Genomic DNA, 25,002 nt, shown 5'->3' on the forward strand with positions numbered 1-25,002 from the left:
TTGCAGAAATTGAAAGGTTATGATGGGAGCTTACCCTGAAAACAACTCTAAATATTCCTTTGAAGTTCAGTTCGACAAATGGTTTACAGAGCTCTCCTGCTAGAGTTTTCAGGACAGTTGGAATTAATGTTCGGTTGCCGGCCATCTAAGTATGAATTCGTACCCATCCCTGACCGGAAAGCAAATTGGCAGATTCCTGTGTTCGGTTAGGAAATTAACATGTCATCAATTCGCCATTCTCTCCAAGGTCTTGATGGTGCAGAAACAATCATCGAAAGGTTATTTTAACCGTCATATATCTTACGTTGATTTTATCAACAGCCAAAATAAATTCGATGCGGTTCGTAACGTTCCAATATACGTTTGACAACACTTTCCAGTAAATGTCACCGCGTGACTAACGATTTTAGCAAACACATTCTAGTGTAAATAAGTCTGGGCAGAAAAGAAAATCTAATTCGGGGGAGTAAAAAACATGAAACAGACAACATAAAATGAAAAAGCTGGATAAAACCATAAAAAAAATTATAAATCTAGATATTTTTTGTTTGTTTTTGTCTGTTCTGCTGGCATACTTGTGAAAAACTGGGAATATCCAGGGAAAACTGGAAGGCTGGCAATTCTGGCCTGGAGTGCTTTGTCAAATATATGTTTATATGGAAAATGAACGATCATCAACGAATCAGAAATGCGAAGCAATTAAAGCAAACAAAATACGGTTGTTGATTATATCTGATCCTAGAGCAATGAAAAAAAGTATGTTTTTTCATAACGTCATGGAGAGATTTTGAATGTAATTGCGATAACGGAACTATCCGCGCTTATGTGAAATTAGATTTTTATGTTGGGTGTATTAAAACTCCGTATACTTTACCGTGTAAGTGGGAGGAATCTTCTATTTTTTCTCCTGAATTGTTTCCACAAATCCGGAGCGAGATTCAATTTGTTCGTCAAAAAGTAGCGAATCATCGAAACCGCTTCGTTAAACAAACTCAGCCTCGACTAATTGACGGGTTTTTTCATGTCATTTTCTCGGCCAGAATGTCGAAACATACTGTAACGAGTCCCAAGGGAAATTTCGAACCTTGGAGACATTTTGCCCTCATTGTCGTAACGCTTATTAACGATTCCATCCCGTGCCGCGTTTGTCCATTTGTTGCGTGAACAATAGTTTGTTTCAAATCCGAGAGGAGTGACAGGATATGATAAATGATTGTCTCGTGTGCGTTTGTCACATTTGCACTAAACATCTCGCCCTCGCCCGCAGAACACATGTCCTTTTCTTCATTGAAATCAAATTGAATTAATTTCCGAGAGCAGAGCAGCCGTACGAAGGGTCGTCCGACCTATGTCTGCTTTCGTTTTGGAGGATAAGCACTTTTTAGCACCCGTCCGCAGGGAAATGATTGTGCACGATGATCGTTTACGCTAATTGAAAATCACTTGAATCGTTTGTTGTTCGGTGTATTTCTGCCCTTTACGATTTAAAAACAGAGTTCATTCTGGCTAGAGTTGGCAGTCAACCGCGAGTCACTTGCAGTCGTCCGGAGATGGAATCCATCAAACCATAAATCTTAATCCATCGCTGGCTGACGCAAGACACTAATTAATTAGCTGTAATTAATAGTGCCAGACACCTATGCCAAGAAAACCAGCTAATTAGTAACCATTTGCAATGCCACAAGACAATAATCGTTTCCACCCCAACTCTTGCGCGGTGATGTCTATTTAGTTAGCTTCCGGCCAGGATCACATCTATTGGGGATACCGTTTCACGGTCAGTTAATTTCGCTGATAATTATTTCGATGTAAATTAATTATAGTATCAACACTTTGGCATTAAAACAAAAACACTCCACCTCGGCGGTTGAAGCAGACGCACACACATTGTAGATTCTAATGTCAGCAGATAGGAGGAGGGGGGCGAGCATCCACACCGCGAGAGGACTTGACTGATTGCGTATCACACACCACGCTCTTTCGCACGCAATGCTGTTTGTGGGAAAAATATATGTACATATGGCCAGGCTGGCAATGGCATTTCGAAGGGTCCATAGAATAGAAGAGCCATTTTACCACTAATGCCCGTGTTACAATCCACTCATGATCTGCCCTCAGAAAAGGGTACTCCGGCTAGCATCGTCATCGCATTGCATCATGTGGGGAGCTAAGTGAAACGAGTCCCGTTCGCTTGAATGAAAATGACCTGAGGGACATAATCGATCGAATGGTGCAGGTAGTTTAGCTCGCGACGATAGCATTGAATTTTTTTTCTAATAAATTTGTACGACTCGAACCGGAAAAAAGTAAATGATAAGTCGGACAGAAAAAAATTAAAAAATTAAATTTGCTATTGAAAAATCAAATCAAATGAACACATCATTTGCTCTAACCGTTAAAAAGCCAATACACATTAAAATATATTTATTGTGTGTAAATGGTTTCAACAATTTGCTTCATCGTGTAGATAGTTGATTCAACATTTTCGCCACTCAATGTCAGAACCATGAATCAGAGATTTCCGGAAATATAGTGGTGATTTTAGGATAAAATTAAAAGTATTATTCAATTATTAATGCACCATTCTGTTTCACAATATTTCGCCATATCTTATTGTCTGGTTCTTGTTGTATAACTGGCAAAGGTGCAACCTAAAAAGTCGAAGCTCTACTCTTGAGAAAATTTGGCAGGGACCTGATAATCTAAAGAAGCATTATCTGGTGAGTACAGCGGGAGGAGCAGCAATTCCCAACCAAACAACAAAAAATGCTGTCGGGTGGTCAAAAATACGTGACGTCTGGTAATGTCGGTAGAACACGATCCTTTTTTCTATTGACTAGCTCTGAACGTTTGTCCTGGATCGCAGTTTTTAATTCATCCAGTTGTGGACAGTACTTGTCATAATTTATCGACTTGTTGCTTGGTAAAAGCTCATAATACAGAAGTCTATTCCAATTCCACCACACACAGAATATGACTTTCTTCGGGTGAAGATCGGCTTTGGGGGCTTTTCCCAAAAGTTGGTCTTCGCTTTTTCGAAGAACGACTGAATATCACGGGCATTTATACGAGGGTCGTTTGAAAAGTCCGTGTAAAGTCAGAGATGGTATTACTGATGCGTACCGAAGTTATGTCTAACGAGCAGCATCTTTGGAAGAACATCGATCAGTTTCTTTAAGTTTGGCATTCGTTTGAATCGAGGAAAGCGATTATTTCCATTATGACAACCATGGTTGCCAACTATAATTTTAAAAAGTCTTGAAGAATGAAAATAAAGATCAGGATAAATCAGGAATGCTCATAATTGGGTTGAGAAACATGTGAGAAACAGGTTGCTTGGTAGTAGCTCATAATACAGAATCCATTCCAAACCCCACCAGAAACAGAATATATTTTTCTTCGGGCGAAGACCGGATATGTAAAAGAACTAATAAGCGTTGAAATTTCATAAATTCGTCTTACAACCTGGTTTCATGAAATTTTCTAGCACTGTTTTGAAAAGCCACGAAACATTTGAGAGTAGAGATAAAAAAAATTAAATTCAGCTTTGCGTCTAGAGAATTTAACTTAATATAATATATATACAAGTGTGAACCGGAGAACTATCATGACAGAAAAATTAGGGATGAAAACCAGTATATTTATTACGAATAATGTAAAGAGTACAAAAATCAGGAAAAATCAGGGTCATTTCAGAAAAATCAGGATAAATTGGGTGTTCGTCAGGATATCAGGGAGCGTGCTAAAAAGTCTGGAAAATCCTGAAAAATCAGAAAGGTTGGCATCTCTGATGACAACCCATCAGCTCGCCCCTCAGTAGTTGTGGTAGCAAAATTAATGGAAATAGGGTTCTAACTCGTTTCACCTTCCCCTATTCTCCAGACTTGGCTCAATCGGACTACTATTTGTTCCCCGATTTGAAGAAATTGCTGTCGGTAAAATAATTTTATTCAAACGATCACGGTCACGGTCAAACGGTCTCAAAAACGAAAAGCTATTTTTCCGACTTGGAAAATCCTATTATTCTGAAGGGATCAATTAACTAGGGCAACGTTGGATGAAGTGTATAATCCTCAAATAAGATTATACTTACTTATTGTTGATGCGCTCCACGCTAGGAGCATAGTGCCTTCGTTAGAAGCTTCCATCATGTGCGATCCGCAGCTCTCGCCTTGACCCGTGTCCAGATCAAATTTGGGTTGACTCCTCTAATCTCGTTCGTGAGGCTCCTTCGCCAGGAACCTCTGCCTGTCTGCGATGTCCTCGTGGGTTCCAATCTAGTGCTTCCGCCCGTTCTCTGCTGATACGCCCCACGTCTCACATGCGTAAAGCAGCACAGATTTTACGTTGGAATTAAGAAATCGGATTTAGGTGTTCTGTTCTGATTTGACCTCCACGTCTTCCTCAGACTTGCAAAGACAGCCCTCACCTTCTTGATAAACGCGCATATATCGATGTTGGTCCCGCCATCAGACGCAATCTAGCTACCAAGATATTGGAGACTCTCGTCCCTCTCCACTGCTTGCCCAGCTACTGTGAACCTGGAAGGCGTTACCGTGTTGACATCTAAACCTTTCGTTTTGCTGACATTAATTTTCAGGCCAGCAGCGGAAGAACATGCGGTAAGATCGTCAAGCTTACTCTGTATTGATATGCAGCGCCACGCCGATACTAGTGCAATGTCATCAGCAAAAGCAAAGTTGTTGAGATGCTTGAGATGCATAATAGCCTTCCAAAGGAGCCCATGGTTCGGTTCACGGCCGATAGTGCCCACCATGATCTCGTCGATGACGATGAGGAATAGTAGTGGTGAAAGTAAACAGCCATTCCTAACACCAGCCGTGACTCGGATTGGGTAAAACATGACTCTGTTGTGCAATGCTCTGTACGCAAAGGCCTCGTACTGCGTTAATACTAGATTCACCAGTTCATCCGGAACTCCTTGCGTCTCAGGGCGCTCCAGAAGTTATCATGGTTGAGGTGGTAGGAAGCATCCTCATTATCGATGAACACCAGGTAAAGAGACTCCTGAAATTCATTGATCTGATCGATAATAATGCGCAGCGTAGCAATGTGGTCGTTACAGGTCCTACCAGCTCTAAATCCCACCTGCTGCCGTCGGAGCGTCGCATCTATCTTCTCCTTGACCCGGTTTAGGATTACCTTGTACAGGACTTTGAGAACTACGCACAGTAGCATGCTGCCTCGCCAATTATCAGGTCCCATTTCTTTGGAACCTTGATTGAGATTTCCTGCATCCAGTCGGCCAGTAAAGTTGAAATTTCCCAGACATTTACGACTAAATGATGCAAGGTTTCTGCGGATAATGCGGAGTCAGCTTTGAGCATCTCGGCTGATATGCGATAGACCCTCGGAGCTTTGTTGGATTTCGTACTGATTGCTGCTTCTATCTCACGCAATGATGGCTTACGCTGGTGTATTGGTGACTGTTTGCTCGCGAGCAGCTGCTCGTTTAGGCGTCGTGAAACATCGTAGAGGAGGTGAAGATTACCGGTTGGAGCGGCTTTCTCCCACGCTGTCACAATACTCTGCAAGCAGTTCGCCGTTTTCGCTCATCTTGCCTAGACCATGGCGTCTCATGACGCGCTCATAGTCCATGTTGTCGGAATACAATGTGGCTACGACGACCCCCAATGATGTCCACTTTCTTCGCAACGGATTGAAGGTCTTGTTATGCACAAATTCTGGAGCGCAGTTGCCTTACTGTTTTCGCCATAACTTCCGCAGTTCAACTGATAGCGCTGTCAAATTTTGTTTGAAAACTCATGGGTTACTATGATTGACGATACACAAGTGGTCTCTTCACCATGAAAAATCGGTAAAAATTGTCAAATTTTTTAATGCAAATGTTAAAACACTTATTGGTGCTATGGTGCTTGTTAGCCTGCTCTGGAGTTTTTGAATTTCGCAACTCGTAACTCGCAATTTCGCGGACGCAACAAATTCAATCCGCTTGGGTGTTTTCCAATCTTCTTTACTAAGTACATCTTTGTCAGCTCCGGTGTTTATAACAAACCTGATGATTACTCCCTCAACAGAGCCCAACTTGGTAACATCATCTACCTCACGCACAGATTTCAGTTTCCGATCATCCCGATACCTCCTTTCCCTCCGCTCGAACTGGTTGGGTTCCCTACAGCACCGTGCATAATGTCACAATCTGCATTGATTACAACGTGAGTTACGTGCAGGGCATTTTCGGTCGGTTTGGAAATGAGCTCCGAAACCCTGTGGTATTTGGCGTTTGAAAGTTTTTCTTAGGCATAACAAAGTTGATCGGGTTTGTTCATTAACAAACCTTCGTCTTGTATCGCAACCGAATGGCAAACTGGTCGAGGTTCTCGTCGGACAGGCGTTGCATTTTGCTAAGCTTAAAACGCTCGTTACACAGAATCATTCGGGGAAAATAAAGGCTATCAAAGACTTCCATGACAAGTACGCCATGAACTGGTCTTTCCACGTTTCCCAATGAAATCATCATATCAATGGGATTATGTCGAACTTTCGCTGAACTGGTACGAGCAATCCATTTTGAAAAAGCAAAGTCAATGAAGCAAACGTATCTGGAGATACAATAATAATTATTGTACTCTGACCATTAATCAGCAACGCCCCCCTAGTCTGTACCTCATATCTAGCGTGGTGCGTCTTTCTCGACTCGAGGAATCCAGGATAGAATGGTCACTAGCCGGCGCAATCATCAGTTCGTGTAGAGTTGTCATGAGCGGTACAACCTTTGGCTCTTGTTGAATGATCAGTGGACTGCACAGCCTTTGGCCCGTGTGTCTGTAAAGAGTGTGTGTATGTATTGCCGCGACTAAGTAAAAGTTTATCGATCGGATAGGAAGGATATGAAACGGGGACACAACGAAGGAAACATCATTAAACGTTGACATCGGCGTTTCTGAGGAACAGGTATAGATGAAGCAGAAGATCAGGATCACGGCTACCTAAGATATCCCGGACGGGGATATCCGATTGTCTGCCTTGTGCTCTTAGTGCTCTAGAGAGCTGAGAGCGAGCAGCATGGAACCGGATACACGATCAGACAACATGCTCGATGTCGTGGTAGCCATCGCCACAATCACAAAGATTGTTTGCTGCGAGCCCAATGCAATAGAGATGCGCGTTTAGGTTGTAGTGATTGGACATAAGCCGAGATATCACGCGAATGAAATCACGACCTACATTCAATCCCTTGAACCATGCCCTCGTCGAGACCTTAGGGATAATCGTGTGTAACCAACGACCGAACTCATCTCCACTCCACATGCGCTGCCAACTTACGAGCGTATACTGACGAGGAATGTGGAAAAATTAATTATAGGCAATTTGCCTTTCAAAAAGAGTGCCTTCTAAAGCGCCCACCTTAGCTAGCGAGTCCGCTTCCTCATTCCCCGGAATCGAGCAATGAGAGGGAACCCATGCTAATGTAATCTTGAATAATTTTTCGACCAAAACACTCAATAGTTGTCTTATTCTTGTTAGGAAATAAGATGAGCGTTTATCAACCTTCATTGAGCGGATTGCCTCTAATGAGCTGAGACTGTCTGAAATAAGAAAATAGTGGTCGATGGGCAATGTTTCAATGATCCCCAGTGCGTAGTATCGCACCCAGTTCAGCAACATACACGGAACAAGGATCTTTGAGTTTGAAAGAGGCACTGGAATTTTCATTGAAGATGCCAAAGCCAGTGGACCCGTTTATGAATGAACCGTCAGTAAAGAACATTTTATCAGATCTAACTATGCCCCCATATTCTGCCGAAAATATCGGCGGAATAGAATCTGAGCGTAGATGATCTGGGATTCCATGGATTTTTTGTCGCATGGACAGATCAAAAATGACAGAGGAATTGCAAAAGTATGGGAAGCAAACTTGGTTGGAGATGCCTGGTGAAGGGTGCACGTCGTGGGTAAGGTACTCATGGTATAAAGACATAAAACTTGACTGAGGAATCAGTTGGAGTAGATTTTCGAAGTTATCAATCACCAATGGATTCATGATCTTGCAACGGATGAGAAATCTGTAGGATAATTCTGTGAACCGAAGAGTAAGCGGGGGTACTCCTGCCAAAACTTCGAGACTCATCGTATGTGTCGAATGCAAACACCCCATGGCTATACGCAAGCAACGATATTGTATTCTCTCCAGCTTGAGAATATGAATCCTGGCAGCTGATCGGAAGCAAAAACTGCCATATTCTAACACTGATAATATCGTTGTTTTGTACAACTGAATGAGGTCTCCTGGATGGGCACCCCACCATGTTCCGGTAATTGTTTGGAGAAAATTGATTCTTTGCTGGCATTTCTGTTTCAAATACGCAATGTGTCTCCCCCAGGTACACTTAGAATCAAAATATACACCCAGGTATTTGAAAAACATAGAGTGTTGGATCGTTTTGCCGGATAGGTGAAGCTGGAATTGGGCGGGTTCGTGCTTCCTAGAAAAAACGACCATTTCAGTTTTCTCCGTAGAGAATTCGATACCCAGCTTGAGGGCCCACGTGAACAGATTGTTCAGGGTATCTTGCAACGACTTTTGCAGAACGACGGGATTAGTACCCGTGATGGAAATAACTCCATCGTCTGCAAGTTGTCTCAGCGTGCAGTCTCTAGTTAGACAATCATCCATATCATTGACGTAAAAACTGTACAAGAGGGGGCTTAGGCAGGAGCCTTGTGGTAGGCCCATAAAACTGTAACGAGAAGATTTCGAGCTGCCATGAGAGAAAATCATGTGCTTTTCTGACAGTAAATTGTACAGGAAATTGTTAAGAATTGGTGAAAGTCCACGATTATGAAGCTTCTCTGAGAGAATTTCCATGGAAACTGAATCAAATGCCCCTTTGATATCGAGAAAAACGGAAGCCATTTGTTCTTTGCGAGCAAATACGATTTGGATTTCAGAAGATAGCAGCGCGAGACAATCATTTGTCCCTCTACCTCGGCGGAAGCCAAACTGCGTATTTGACAGCAAATTGTTTGTTTCGACCCACTTGTCCAAACGAAGTAGAATCATTTTCTCTAACAATTTACGAATACAGGATAACATTGCAATCGGCCTATACGAATTGTGATCGCAAGCCGGCTTGTTGGGTTTCCGTATGGCTATCACTCTCACTTGTCTCCAGTCATGCGGGACAATATTCAGCTCCAGAAACTTGTTGAACAAGTTCAGCAAACGCTGTTTTGCCAAGTCGGGAAGATTCTTCAACAAGTTGAATTTAATCTTGTCCGACCCCGGAGCTGAATTGTTACATGAGAGAAGGGCAATTGAGAATTCCACCATCGAAAAATTCTCATAATCGCTTTGAAGTGGAATGTCGCGTACGACGTTTTGTGCAGGAACGGTGTCGGGGCAAACCTTCCTTGCAAAGTTAAAAATCCAACGGTCAGAGTATTCCTCACTTTCGTTTGTATGGTTCCAGCCACGCATTTTCCTAGCCGTATTCCAAAGAGTGCTCATAGCGGTCTCCCTTGACAAACCATTGACGAACTTCCGCCAATATCCACGCTTTTTTGCTTTAATCAAACCTTTTAGTTTGGCTTCTAGAGCTTGGTACTTTAGAAACCATTCCACTAATCCAGTTTTCCTGATTTTTTTGAAAGCGGATGATTTTTCAAGGTAGACCTTTGAACACTCCTTGTCCCACCAAAGTGATGGAGGACGACGTTGGAAAGTGGTAGCAGGAACACGTTTCTTTTGAGCTTGAAGTGCGCTTTCGTAAATCAAACTCGATATAAAATTATACTCTTCGAGTGGAGGAAGTTCATGCATTGAAACAAGTGCTTCAGATATTATTTCTGCAAATTTTCTCCAGTCAATATTTTTCGTGAGGTCATACGAAATATTGACTGACTCACGAGAGCTTGATTCATTAGCGATCGATAAAATTATTGGTAGGTGGTCACTACCGTGGGGATCTTTACCTTCCACGTGCAATCCAGGGATAACGAAGAAGAGCAAAGTGGTATATCTAGCATGCTTGCCCGTGCTGGAGGGTTAGCTATTCTAGTTGCTTCCCCAGTATTCAAAACTGTCAATTTGAAGTTGTCACACAGATCATAAATCAAAGTGGCACGGTTGTCATCGTAGAGTGAACCCCATGCTGTTCCATGGGAGTTGAGGTCACCTAAGATTAGCCGCGGCTCCGGCAGTGCCTCGATGATATCAAAAAACTGATGGCGGCCAACCATAGTTCTTGGAGGAATATATATCGAGGCAATGCAGAGGTCTTTGCCATTGATTTGTGTCTGGCAAGCGACAACTTCAATGCCTGTCATCGATGGGAGAGTGACTCTATAGAAGGAGTGGCATTTTTTGATCCCCAATAGTACGCCACCAAACGAGTCATTTCGATCGAGGCGAATAATGTTGAAATCGTGGAAATTCAGTTCGTCGGCTGAAGAAAGCCATGTTTCACAGAGGGAAAATACATCACAGTTAGAACTATGAATTAAAAATTTAAATTGATCTAGTTTAGGGATGATGCTTCTGCAATTCCACTGTATTACAGTGGTCAAATCCTTGACCTCTTGCACTGAATCAGGCATCGAGGGAAATGAACGCTGCTAAAAAACCACATTTTTCTTTCAAAAATGTTCTCACAATCGGAAGCAAACATAATACTATGCTTTTAAGAGGGTCATTTATATTTAAAGCATTTAAAATATTGTCCACCAGGTCAGAAATCGCAAGCAAGCCAGATTGTGGCTGTTACCTCGACCGCGAAAAAGGAACAGACGTGTTGGGCTCTGCTCCGGGAAGTGCTGAGGACCCCTGGTGCGTAGAAGAACCGCTTAAACCAGGAGGTACTTGCTTCGGTCTATTCTCAGCACGTTCGATACGAGGTTTCATTCCAACTTGGGATGTTTCGGTCTTCTTTCTGGGGAGTGATGGAAAAGAAGTAATTTTTCTTTTCCTAATGGCACTCTGCGATGTACCGGAACTTCCTGCATTGGGAGCGTCTGCAACAGGCTCGTCGTTCTGCAGAATGGAGTAGGGATTGTCCTGAGTCGTTGAGGCGGAACTCTTAAGCATTTCTGCATAAGTCCGCTTGGAACGTTCCTTTAAGGAATGCTTGTGTTTTTCCCCTCGTTGTATGTACACCGGGCATTGAGAAAGATCATGGGGGGCCCCGTCGCAATGAAGACACTTGCGCTCTTTTGCGCAAGAAGTCCCATCATGACTCTCTCCACAATCTGCGCAACGTTGTTTATTATATAGGCGGCTGTGTGACCGAGTTGCATACATTTGTTGCATTTCATTACCCGGGGTACAAACAACCGAACAGGTAAACGAAGAGCACCTATTGCAACGTAGTTTGGAAGAGCGGAACCCTCAAATGTCACTCGAAAAGAGTTTGTCCGATTGAGAACTCGTTTGTCATTTTTAAGTGACACAGACTTCAGTCGATCGCATTCAAGAATCTTCACACTTTTAAGTGAGGAATTCTTGAAGCGACCGACACCATCGAGTATCTCTTTTCGAGTCAAACCCTTTTCGTTTATTACACCGTCTATTTCAACGTTGCAACAGGGTACGTATACGCGATACTCAATCGCAAAGAGATCACAGCGCGTTAGTGCATTCGCTTGGGTTCTGCTGGAGATGACAACTCGTAATTTGTCTGGCTCCATCCGAGTAATTTCAGTAACATTGGAAAATTTCTGCGTTAGTTCTTTTGAGATGCGAATGACATTAAGAGGTTTTGATTTTCGTCTAAAGTATACAATGAATGGACCTTTGAATCCCTCCGGGTATTCCTTTAGACGAAAATCATGTTTTTCATCAATTTCCTCATCTTCAGAACTTTCTACTTCATACACAGAATTTTCCTCCTCAACGTCTGCTTCATCCTCCTGCTCTTCAGGAGGTGGGTCAGCATCAGAAACATTCAATGACGTGGATGGGGGATCCTCCCCACCCTTAGCCATAATAATGAATTAGTCACCTGTTCGATGTGAACAGTGTAGAATAATAATAAAAAATAGAAAAAAATAAATGAGTAAATAAATTATATTTGTATTCAAGGTATATATAAATTATATTTATTTCAATGTTTTATTGTATAAAATTCAAAAATGAAAAAAAGTTTCAACAAAAGTTCAACGGTAATGTAAGAAAGATGTACACCCCTAATGCCAACGCTTGCCGATTTGGTAAATACAATGTTGGACAATGGTGTAAATCGTACACAGGAGGTTGAAGGAATGATATATGGAACAATAGAAAAATAAACTTCTACTTGCCGCTGCTGTGTAGCGTGTGATGAATGTGTGTTGATCTGAACTGGATCCTCAGCGTCTCGATCGTGCACCACTTTTAATTGAGCTCGCTTCACTCCCAAGCACTGATGAAAAAAAGCACAATATAGATCTGCGTGAAAAAAAAACACCGTTATCGGATCGATTCTCAAACTTGTCCGATCAGCTCGCGAGTTCTCGAACGAATGAAGACACTTCTAGTAGATTCAACTCCTGTAGTACATAACTCTTTGAAAGAGTGTACGCAAAAAAGAACAAAAGTAGCGCTACTTTTTTCACGCAAAATATTTATGAAAGCCACTAAAGGAGTATAACTTTTATAGTGGCATCCTTGTCAATCAATAGAACAATAACAAATACGTGAAACCCTCATTCATTCATCCCTGCGGCACTAGCATTTGTGAGTTTAAATCTAAAAACAAAACCGCCCAAGACATCTCAACCCGTTATCCCAATTGTGCTTCAGTCGAAAGAGTTCATTAGCAAACAGCTCAATTTCAAAATCAACACATATTTAAATCGATATTTTATGAGCAAAAGAGCCGAACAACAACAAGCGAAAGAGACATAACTTTGTCAACAGTTTCGTCGCTTCTCTAATCTCCCAGCTTGGCACACCCCGTGTCACTTCCGGCCTCGAGCAATTTTGCGCCACTGTTCACGAGATTGTGACACTCGAGAAAATTGATACGTTTACAGTGATAATGAAACGTTGGAAAATTTATTTAGGTGATGATGGCTTTGAGCACGACAAATTCCGCAGGCGGCGGCTCGCGCCATCATCGGAATCGACAACGTTGACACGTGAAAATTATAACGAAATCGATGAAATCATAAAATAATTGCCATAAATAATAATCTTCTCAAAGCTGCTTCCTTACGAAACATAGGCGGCTCCTCCTAGTTCGGTAGCTATTATGTCGTGCCGAAACCCATGATGACGACGAGATGCCACGCGCTGCTGAAGCGTGAAATTAATTAATGATCTGTTTACTGATGTTTCTTTTCCACCTCTCTCTCTCTGTTCCTCTCTTTCTCGGTCTTCTCAATGCGCGTTCGATGCAACGGCCGAATGCTTAGTTAAAGATATGAACGATATCGAGCAGGATGAGATGGGTGACGATACGATGGGCAGCGACATTGATGACCATGCGAGTGAAACCGACTCGAAAAAGGACGGCACCAGCAGTCGATCCGGGGATGGAAAATCACAGGGAAACAGCTCTAAACCAAGGAGGTAAGTCTCGAGGCTTTTCATATTTCCACATGATAATCCCGTATAACAGTTGGTGAATACTTATACACGAAAAGACGATATCTGAATAACACAAAAATGCTTCTAAAAATAAGGGTTGTCCTGGTTTTATGAAAGCACGATCAACCAAATTTTGATCGTAACACCCTCTATAACCTATATAAATATTGTGTGATTTAAGAGCTCAAACATCAACGAAAAGTGTTACTGAGTAATCCAATGTCTGTTAACTTTCCTTGCAGAGCACGAACAGCATTCACCTACGAGCAGTTGGTTTCCCTCGAAAACAAATTCAAAACAACCCGATATCTTTCGGTTTGTGAGAGACTGAACTTAGCGCTAAGTTTGAGCCTAACAGAAACACAGGTTAATATTTTTCTGGTCATTTTTGCACAGCAAACATTATTAAACCATACAATATCCCCAGGTTAAAATATGGTTTCAAAATCGTCGCACCAAGTGGAAAAAGCAAAATCCAGGAATGGATGTGAACAGCCCAACAGTGCCACCACCGAATGGCGGAGGATCATTCGGGCCCGGATCGTACGCAAGCAGTCTGCTCTACCCGCATGCTGTTCCTTATCCTCCGTATGGACCTTACTTCCATCCATTGGGTGGTCATCATCTTGGCCATTCACACTCATAAAACATACACTCGGCTTGGCCATTCTGTTGATTTGTTACCCATTAGGTCAGGAAAATTTAATTTAATAGGCGAGGATTGTGCAAAGGTATGGAATTAAGAGAAAAAAAAACGAACACTTCATTCGATACAAAATCAAAATTAACACGGTACTACTGAGTGCTTCATTAAGGTGATGTATATAATCATAGCGATAAGTAGATAATATTAGAGAGAGTATGTAAGTTCGGTGAATGTAAGAAGTCATGTAAATATTGTAAAAATTTAAATCATAAAAAAGAATCTCAGCTATAATTTTAAAAATAAATTATTTCAAATATATCAGACTCAGTATTTCATTTTCAAACTATCACACATATTTCCTATATTTTTCCGTTTTTCGCAATACACTGGAAACGTCGACTCTGTGTTCGGTCTGGTATCCAATAGTTTAATAACTGTGTTTGACTTTAATTTGCGTATATATAAGACCAACTGCAGATAGTATGCATCGAAAAAAAAAGTATGCGTTTTAAAAAAGCTCGAATTTCCCTCTAACTCAATAACGAATCTGTGAACAACGAATCCGACGGTATGGCTAACCTCACTAGAACCAACAAGTTAATCCTGGTCGGTGAAATGATGCGGTTTAAGTATGTTCGAAAAACGGGATTTGCTCTTCACAATCAGTGCACAAAAATGCCCGATTCATAGGATTAGTCAAAACGGTTTTAACTCTTCAGTTGACTACAGTTACACATCTACATTTTGATGATTTCAGAACAATATAACTGAGAGGCGGTTGGCCCGATTGATTTGGTGTCTTCCGTAATATTTTAGGTGATTGGGGCTATATGGATAAAATATGCACTGTTGAAAAAATGTTTTATTTTGATTTTATTTCGTAATCAACACTTAAAACGGAATTTTCTCAAAAAAGATGTTTTTCATTATTCTTCTTAGGTTCTCAGATTTTCGTCAAAAGTGGTAGTTTAGTTCTTTATCGCAAATTATGAGACCCGTACTTTTTATTTTTTTGTTAGGGTGACCATTTCCATTTTAGGGTGGTCCAAACAAACCATTTTTTCGCGTTTTTACTAAAAATGACTTTTTTCAAAAATTTATAACTTTTGAACTCCTACACCGATTCAGATGATCGACATATCAAATTAAAGCCAATCACAAAAAATACTATACCTGCAAAAAATTTGAATTCAGTTCTCGTTATTATTGATTGTATTCGTTTTTTATTTATTTAATAGTCCAAAGGTGCTATAGTTTTTTTATATTTTTTCTGGAAAGCTGAGGATTTTTCACATAACATATCTCGAAACCAGGGAAGCATTTTTTTCGTTTTTGAGTTATGATTTTTCAAAGTTCACCGATGGTCCAAAAAATCCCCAAAAATTTCTCCTTTTTTTCCCCAAGAATGACTTTCTTCAAAAATTTATTACTTTTGAACTACAGGACCGACTCAGATAATCGACATATTAAACTAAAGCCTACTAGCTAGCTTTTTTAAAAAAAATAACACAATTATAATAACATACATCCAGTCTAGTCGCATAGAAATGTTGAACGAAAACTGAAAACATGTTAACTTTGAAAACCCATAACTCGAAAACGATAAATAACAACCTCTCTGGTATTCGGATATTTTAAGAGAAAAAACCTCAGCTTTCAGGAAAAAATATAAAAAATATGGCAATCTTGGTCCCGAAACGATGTAAGCCATAAAAAACAAATATAACCAATAATTACGAAAACAAAATCCATTTTTATTTAGAGTGCAATATTTTTTCAAACAATACTCATTGGCTTCAATTTGATATGTCGATCATCTGAATCGGTCCAGTAGATCAAAAGTTATAATTTTTGTAGTGGAAAAATATGAAAAAAAATATTTTTTCGAACATCGGCTAACTTTGAAAAATCAGTGGTTTTTTGGACCACCCTTAAATGGAAATGGTCACCCTAACAAAAAAAATAAATAAAATACGGCTCTCAAAATTTGCGATAAAGAACAAAACAACCACTTTTGACGAAAATCTGAGAACCACTATATCGGTTTGGCATGGAATGGTTGTATATATATATATATATATATATATATATATATATATATATATATATATATATATATATATATATATATATATATATATATATATATATATATATATATATATATATATATATATATATATATATATATATATATATATATATATATATATATAAACGGGTATATATATCCGTTTCTGAAGCGGATGGTGACTGGCGATGAAAAGTGGGTCACTTACGACAACGTGAAGCGCAAACGGTCGTGGTCGAAGTCCGCTGAAGCGGTTCAGACGGTGGCCAAGCCCTCATTAACGGCCAGGAAGGTTCTGCTGTGTGTTTGGTGGGATTGTCAAGGAATAATCTATTATTAGCTGCTTCCCTATGGCCAAACGCTCAATTCGGACCTGTACTGCCAACAACTGGACCGCTTGAAGGTAGCACTCATGAAGAAGAGGCCATCTTTGATAAACAGAGGCCGCATTGCCTTCCATCAGGACAACGCCAGGCCTTCCTTGGTAACGCGCCAGAAGCTCCGGGAGCTCGGATGGGAGGTTCTTTTGCATCCGCCGTATAGTCCGGACCTTGCACCAAGTGACTACCACCTGTTTTTGTCCATGGCGAACGAGCTAGGTAGTCAGAAGTTAGCCACGAAAGAGGCCTGTGAAAATTGGCTATCCTAGTTTTTTGCCAATAAGGAAGCGATCTTCTATAACAGGAGTATTATGAAGTTGGAATCTCGTTGGGAACAAGTCATCGAACAAAACGGCGCATATTTGACTTAAAACAGATGATTGTAACTAATATTGCAGCAGATAACTAATGAAGTTTATTGCACAGTGCGCAAAAATGATGGAATAATGGACAAAAAGTTAAAAATAAAAAAAAGGAAATTGTTAAACTGTTGAAATGTTTCTTGTAATTGATTTTAGACCCAATTTTATGAAAGAACGCATAATTTGCCGTCAAAAAGGTTCACTGCTAAATTTTGCTGAATGCTACCGTTTCTGAGATACAGCGATTGCTGATGATTCAGCCCCGCATTTAGCCGTTATCACTGACGCGAAGCTAGATAAGGGAACTGACACAAACACCAGTAAAATCAGATTAGGTCAATGCAGGTCGACTGAGTGAAAAAAGTAGTTGTTTGTATTTGAACATAAGAGAAAAATTATTAAAAAGAATTTGAATTGGATTGTAAAGCACTTGAAACGATTTTGAAGTTAGCTACATTTTTGTTAAAACGGCACTGTAGCAGTCGTAGGTAAGCACTCATTGTTATTATTGTGTGTAATCTCCTGGAGATTCAACTATGTGTCCGAAGCAATCCCAGGAGCTAATTCACGAGTAAAACAATAGACGTGGCTCTGTTACGATTCTGTTACTGTTACTGTTATTCGATGTAACTTATAAGTGAGATTCTTATATTTTATGCATTTCTATATTCCCTTGAATTAGGGCCTTAGAAGAAACCAGCAATATACAGGGTTTTCCAACTTTAAATTCCGAAAGTAAATTGGAATAAAACACACTTAGAATTCGAATTTCGATGAAACTTTTATTTCAAATTAAAGTTTGGTTTATGCCATTATGTGTGAAATACAACATCATTCAAAAGTCCACCTAGGGCTTCCTCGCACACCTTGAACCGGAACAGGTAATTTTCGATGACTTTTCGGCACATATGGCGCGGTATCTCAGTCATAACTTCACGAAAGTTGTCTTTCAAATGTTCAAGAGTTTGCGGAGAGTTGGCATAGACACGGTCTTTCGCATAACCCCACAAAAAAGTCTAGCGGGTTCAATGATCTGGACGGCCAATTGGCATCACCAAAACGCGAAATTATGCGTCCCTCAAATTTCGTTCGCAAAATGGCCATGTTCGGTCGTGTTGTGTGGCACGTGGCGCCGTCCTGCTGAAACTACATGTCATCCGTATCCATATCTTCAATTTGTGGAAAAAAAATCGATTAACATGCGGCCATAGCGCTCACCATTCACAGTTACCGTCTCGCCGTCCTCATTTTCAAAGAAATATGGCCCGATGACTCCACCAGACCATAATGCGCACCAAACAGTGACTTTTGGCGGATGCAATGGCCTCTCAACAATCACGTGTGGATTTTCTGAGCCCCATATACGGAAATATTGGGTGTTCACATAGCTCGAAATGTGCCTCATCGCTGAAGAAAATTTGAGGCGAAAATTCAGCATTTTGCTGCTGTTGTTCGTTCACCCAATCGACGTATGCCCGACTGTAGCATACTAACTAACCTAACGTCATGGCGACCGTGTTTCACGATCCTGCATCACCGCGATAGTTTACGGCCTAATCGAGAACTTGGACATTACAAAGTGATCTGTGCGGTACCAAGGGTCAGCCGGAAAGTGTTGTGATATGCTGAAAGAAGCAAAAATGAATAGTGAGCCATTTGGTTTCCTAATTTTCTACTAGTTAACGGAAAAGCGATTGAACAGAAACCAATTAAGGTGTAAACAGTGATCTACAAATTTATTTCACTTGGAAGAAGAAAGTGGCGGTACAATTTCAATTTGATTACGAAAATGTATGCAGAAAAAAGTGAGAGACATGTTAGAATCAGCAAGTGGTAACAGTGGCCGCAGTAAGCGGTAGTGTAAGCAGGGAAATCACACCACCGGGTAGCCTCAACAGTCATACAGCCATTCCCATTTAAACATGCGTTCCCGCAATATAGTGATTTCGTTGATACTTATAATCGCACTGAATGTAATCAATCGGTGAATGTAATCGATCGAAGAAAGCGATAGAGCGGTGACAGTGGAAGCAGTACAGAGAGCAGATATGGGAAGCGACACCTACGACGAGTCAAGAGAAACATCACACCGGCCAGCTAACTAGGTTTAGCTGCTAATCGACCGCAGAGAAAAAGGAAGCAGTCCAGTAGGCAGCTCGACGGGTGGACGCTGCAGCGAACCAAGCAGGAGAGACGACATCGAGACGACGTAGAGACGACATCGAAACGGCAGGTGGTGAGTCATTCAGTAGCCAATAAGGGAAAGCATGTAACGATAAAGAACCACAAGGAAAAACATTTTTTTTTGTTTTTTGAAAAAAAAAAAAGAGATAGGATTATTAGAAATTCAAAAACAAACATTTTATAAATAGGAAAAAATTACGCGCATGTGTGACTTAAAAATGGGCCTCTTCAACTCAAAAAAAAAAATAGAGAATAATAGTGACCCACAAGTCACAATACTAAATCACGTAGAGCATCACACCGAGATGCATGCGACCTAAGAAATATTATTATGGGTGATTGTGATAATCCTAGTAGTAGGTGCTATAGCCAAACTGTATAAAATTTATAAAACGTGCGTACGCGCAGAAGCTTTAAAAGCAGCACAAGCGATTGCGGCCACCCCGTAAAATGTAAGGAAAACAAAGGAGAAGCATTTTTTTTATATATAAATGAAAACGATATGAAGAATAAACAACCTAGGAAGCGATACAAATTTGTGAATCGCGACCTTCTAAAGCGGCCGATACGACGGTTAAGGCCAAATAATAATAATAATAACAATTGTGACCAGCAGCGCGCGTTACGCGCTTTCACCAAAATATATATCATAATGTAGGATAAACAAATTTTCAAGCGCGCTCGTTTGTTTAATTGAATCGAGGCTCATGGCTAGCGCCCCCTCGCATACAATTGTAACAACGAAGTAGCTTATTGATTGACAAATTTAATTCTTAATTTAATTATTCTAATTAGAAAATTATTTTTTTTCACATTATTAAATTCCTTATCCAATTAATACGGATACTAAATCAATATTAAATGAAAAAATAAATCAATATTGAATGAAAAATAGGAATCAGTACAATAACTTTTTATTTTATTAGTACGAGAAATAAATTACCGAAGAAAGTAAAATATCGAATTAAAAATGACAAGGGATTAATGAATTTCGGTACAGTTACCGATGAAAGTAACATATTGAAGACAAAGAAGTCGATAGAAACAATAAGCTTTTAAAATTATTATTATGGGCAATGAGCAAAATATGACGATTTTATTTTTTTTTTGCCAACAAATAGGTTGTATGCAAAGCAGCTTCATCAGCTGTGTAAGGATATTAAATCAAGGTTAAAGAATAACATTTAATATCATGGTAATGGTCCAATGGGAATACATGAATAGAGTTTTTATATTGAAATGCAAGCGAAGAATAAATAAACATTCTTATAAATATATATATATATATATATATATATATATATATATATATATATATATATATATATATATATATATATATATATATATATATATATATATATATATATATATATATATATATATATATATATATATATATCTAAATGTTTTTCAAGAACATGAGAAATAAGAAGCTCGTGAACACATACATAAGAGATAAGATAACATTATCATACACGAAAGGAAACCGTCAACAATGCCATTTCCATGTATGAAATCATTGTATAAACCTCCAAAATGCACTAAAAATAAATAAATCACTTATACTCTTGAAATTTTAAAAATTGGATATGTTTTACTTTTTCTCTCTTTTTCCAAATATATTTCCAATTTCTAATTCCAATAAACATCGATTTATTAGAAAATTAGTGGCAGAAGTCTGATCAACTTCATGTCATGAAATTCAAAATAGCACGATTGTCTTTAATATCTCTAACTTTTTCTTGACGAAGCGTAGTAATGACTTTATAAGGACTTGACCTGAGAGTCAAGAATCCGAAAATTTATGAAGACCCAAAGAAGCGAAATAAAAAAAAAATATGATGCACGAATGCACATTTATTAAAATGGAAGTCAAACATAAGAGTTTGCTCTTCTAGATAAGAAGATAAGAAAATATGAAGATATAAAAAATAAAAGGGAAAATGAGCCTAAATAAAAGGTCATGAATATAATGCAGCAGCACAAGAGCTGACTAGCGAAGGAATATAAAATGGGCATATTAAAAGAACGAAAGGCAATTGCTCTAGCGCATTGTACCGATTAGTTCAGAAACTTTATTCCGTACTCACATGTCCACTCTTCTAGACAGAGATGAGACGAGTAACGAAGAAATTCATACGCGTTGAGTCAATAGAAATTCTAATTCAAACTAACCTTAAAACAAATACCTAGTTGAAAACTATATATCTTTTTTTAAACATTCACTTTTTAAATTTTGAAGAGTATACCACATGTTGTATCATTTTTTTTTTTTTTATCTTCGCTTATTTTTCATCGGCCTATTTCCGCCACTTCAGTGCCAATCACCGACATCAGGGAGGCGACTCCACCTGTCCCTACCTATCAGACCCAACAACTCATGAGCCGGGCCAACTTCTATTACTTCCCCTCCGAAGGAAGACGTAACCAGAGATTTTTCGCCTCAGAAAATCCCAACGACGTTGTATCAATTGTTAATAATTATTTTATGAATAATGAAACCACAATCAGTAGTGCAATATTCTATAGAAAATCTGTTTTTATAAAAACGAAACGGAACGAATATAAGAAATAGGGTCCAGTTCAAACATGATAGATTTATATTCTTTTTATATAGGACCATATAGCATAATAAATATAGAAAATACTAATTACACTATTAAGCACCCTGTAACAGGCAAACAAACGATAGTACACAAAAATAGGCTAATCAAGGCATGAAACTTATATGCACAAAACTAGCAAAAAAAAAATTTAATATATTTTTCATTTGTAAACGCAAGCTCAGCGGGTATAATTTCTCTTTATTCTTTTTTTTCCGAATGGTTACACCATTCTCCTAAAGAGGGGAGGTGTAGCATACTAACTAACCTCAATTCCAATTAAACACAAAACATCCTGACCCTCATTCTTTCTCATCCTCAATTCCGCATTCTTATACATAACCACTTTTCCGCATACCATATCTAACAACAAGTTCATACCATATCTTTACATTCGTCAGCAACTTTTGATTTCCTTACGGAAATCCCCCACACCAACTAATTTCATAACATCGGCTGAACGCTATTATGGCACGCTTCCCTGTATACGACCTCCAACAACTAACAACAATAACATACCGCCCCGCTCGACGCTTGTTGTAGACAACAATGATAATAAATAAACATGTAATATGCGAACTTAGCTCGTAAGTTAGTTGGTAAGGGAAATACACTCTTGTGACAGACACCGACAAGTACACATCTCTTTTTTTAAATTACCGAAATGTATCACGACGCATTCCATGGTCACCACGCTCTAATTTTTGTACCAGTTGACTTTATATGGATGTAGGTGCGAGTCCAAATGCAAAATTCGCCACAATGATGTGTTTGACAAGCCCAATTGCTGATCACGCCGTGGAATCGAAACATTCGGGTCATCCTCCACACTGGCAGCAACAGCAGCAATATTTTCGGCCGAACGCACATTACGGTGATGCACAGGTTTCACAATATCCGCTACCGATCCAGTTTGTACGAATTTACGCACTACATTAGCGATTGTGTGCTCTGTAGGCCGTCCATGACGACCAAAATCCGTCCGTAATGCTCGAAAAACATTTGCCGGTTTTTCATCATTTTTATAGTATAATTTAACAAAATTAACACGTTGTGCGATACTAAAACGATCCATATTGTAAAATGACAGACATTCAACTAACGATATGACGCTTTGGTTGACAGCTATGTCAAACGGTTGTCAGCGCAGGGCTGTATACTTTCGGAAGCCCGAAATGGAAAACCCTGTATGTTCGAGGAAGAATAAAGATCGAAAGGTGTACCGAATACGTATGTAGATATGATAACCTTTCTAAACACTATTAAATCAGTATTCAAGTCTAAAAATTTGAAAAAAAAATAATTTTTTTCCATCATATTTTTGTAGTTTAGGCGTTCAAGAATATACCATAGAAAGAACTTATCGAAAATCCTTTTATTTACCGAGTTAGTGATGCGATATCTAACCTGGTACGGCCATAACCATGAACTTCAAATGCGTATTTCTCGAAACTAGTTTTTTCAAACTGGCGTATACGATATCTCAAGTTCTACTGAACCGATTCATGTCGAATTTATATGAGTACATTCTGCATGCATCTCTCTAACGCATAAACCTCTAAAAATGATATTTTTAAAAATATTGCTATTTTTCAAAAATCGGGAAACATAAGAAAACACGTTTTAAACCGCATTTTGTTTTTCAAACGGCCGCCATTTTGTCAAAAAAGATGTTTTCGACTTGTCCGAGGTTCATGCGATAGCGGTATCTTCACTGATTCAGAATCTGATTTTTTTGTTTCAGATAACCAGAAGAGCTAGAATCGTGTACGCCATGGCACAACTGTTTTTGAACTCCCTCACTTCATCAGCTCTTAACTATTCTAGTTATGAATATTTTTTCTCCATTTAACTTTTTTTATTGCTAAATATAGATGAACAAATAATGATATAATGGAAGGTAAAAATATTCTTCGTTTTATTTTCATGGAGCTCGAAAAAGCGTCCGAAATTCGTGTCTCTACACTACAATACCCCCTTAATGAAGTTGGTGGATTATATATATGATATAACCGCAAGGTTGCCGTGGGACTAGCGTTGGCTTAATAATCATTTGTTTGTATTGATTAAATAATTGATTGAATGAAGTAGTTTCGATTTAAATTGAAAACAACATATTTGCTGTGTAAGTAAATCATTTAAACAAACGCCATGTAATGTAAGGCACCTTGGTTTTGAATTCTCTGTTAGGGAACACATATCGGAGAGAACAGAAATTCCCCCTGCTTACGTGTATTTGCAATGCCAATTTCGCCAGGCACCTTGGTTTTGATGGATGTGTTGGTGAAACTGTAAATCAGGCCAATCATAACGGGGCAGTTAGGGCGTTAAGATAGCGCTTAACATTTTACAATTATTCAATTGCTTATCTCAGGAAAAATAACATTTTATTAATTGTGATAGATGCGTAGATATACCGCTGCCATCGCAGGCGTCACGCATTAGTTATGCAAGAAATGCTCACCGCCACGAACCGCATCCATCAAGACGACGTCATCGAATCGGAAAGCTCTGCAAAATATCAGCTTGAAACAACTAGTAAAGAGAAGGGGTCTGCGAAATCTCCGACTTTTGCGCCAGAGGACGAAGGGAATTTTGAATAGCATTTTTTCCTACAATCATATTTCCCAATTATTATATTTCATCTTTAAATCGAGGAAAAACATCCATTGTAGTTGCTTCTGTCCGTACATTAATAAAACCAATAACCTCGCAAACACCCAACACCACATTTCAACAATACCCTTTTGATTATACGCATACCTGGGTGCCTCTCCATGCAATGCAAAACAGATGCATGGAGCCAATACAGAGGGTGGAGGGGCGCCGAAATAGGCCGTGAAAGGCCGTACGATGTTTTACAGTTAAAGCCTGTTTCAGTTGGAATTTGGTCGCATAAAGTAGGACATTTCTCAGCATAGAAATAAATATTTTTAAAATATTTTGGCGTGATTATTGATGACAAACTTAAGTTCAATATCACATTGACAATGTCATCAACAAAATTGCCAAGAAGTATGTCGACTAAGAAACGGTTTAACTATTTACAGTAAAATACAGCTATACAAATCAAGCAACGTCGACGTAACAATTCTGCCAACCTCAATCAGCACTCGTGATTTCTTGACCATTTATTATCAAAACGTCCGTGGTTTACGTACTAAAACGAACGCTTTGCTTCACTCGTTGCTCTCCTGTGATTTC

At 39.3% G+C, this 25,002-nt stretch overlaps 1 protein-coding gene across 1 annotated transcript in view; it reads left to right on the forward strand.

Moving 5' to 3' along the window:
* The window catches only part of LOC129763176 (homeobox protein slou), a 50,197-nt gene extending 35,723 nt beyond the window's left edge, over positions 1–14,474 (forward strand). The window contains exons 3-5 of the mRNA XM_055761987.1: positions 13,375–13,531; positions 13,792–13,915; positions 13,977–14,474. Of these exons, the coding sequence (XP_055617962.1) occupies positions 13,375–13,531; positions 13,792–13,915; positions 13,977–14,195 (500 nt within the window). The 3' untranslated portion in view covers positions 14,196–14,474. The remainder of the gene's footprint in view (positions 1–13,374; positions 13,532–13,791; positions 13,916–13,976) is intronic.
* Positions 14,475–25,002: the final 10,528 nt, after the last annotated feature.

Source organism: Toxorhynchites rutilus, chromosome 1, assembly GCF_029784135.1.
Source record: "Toxorhynchites rutilus septentrionalis strain SRP chromosome 1, ASM2978413v1, whole genome shotgun sequence".
Lineage (NCBI taxonomy): Eukaryota > Metazoa > Arthropoda > Insecta > Diptera > Culicidae > Toxorhynchites > Toxorhynchites rutilus.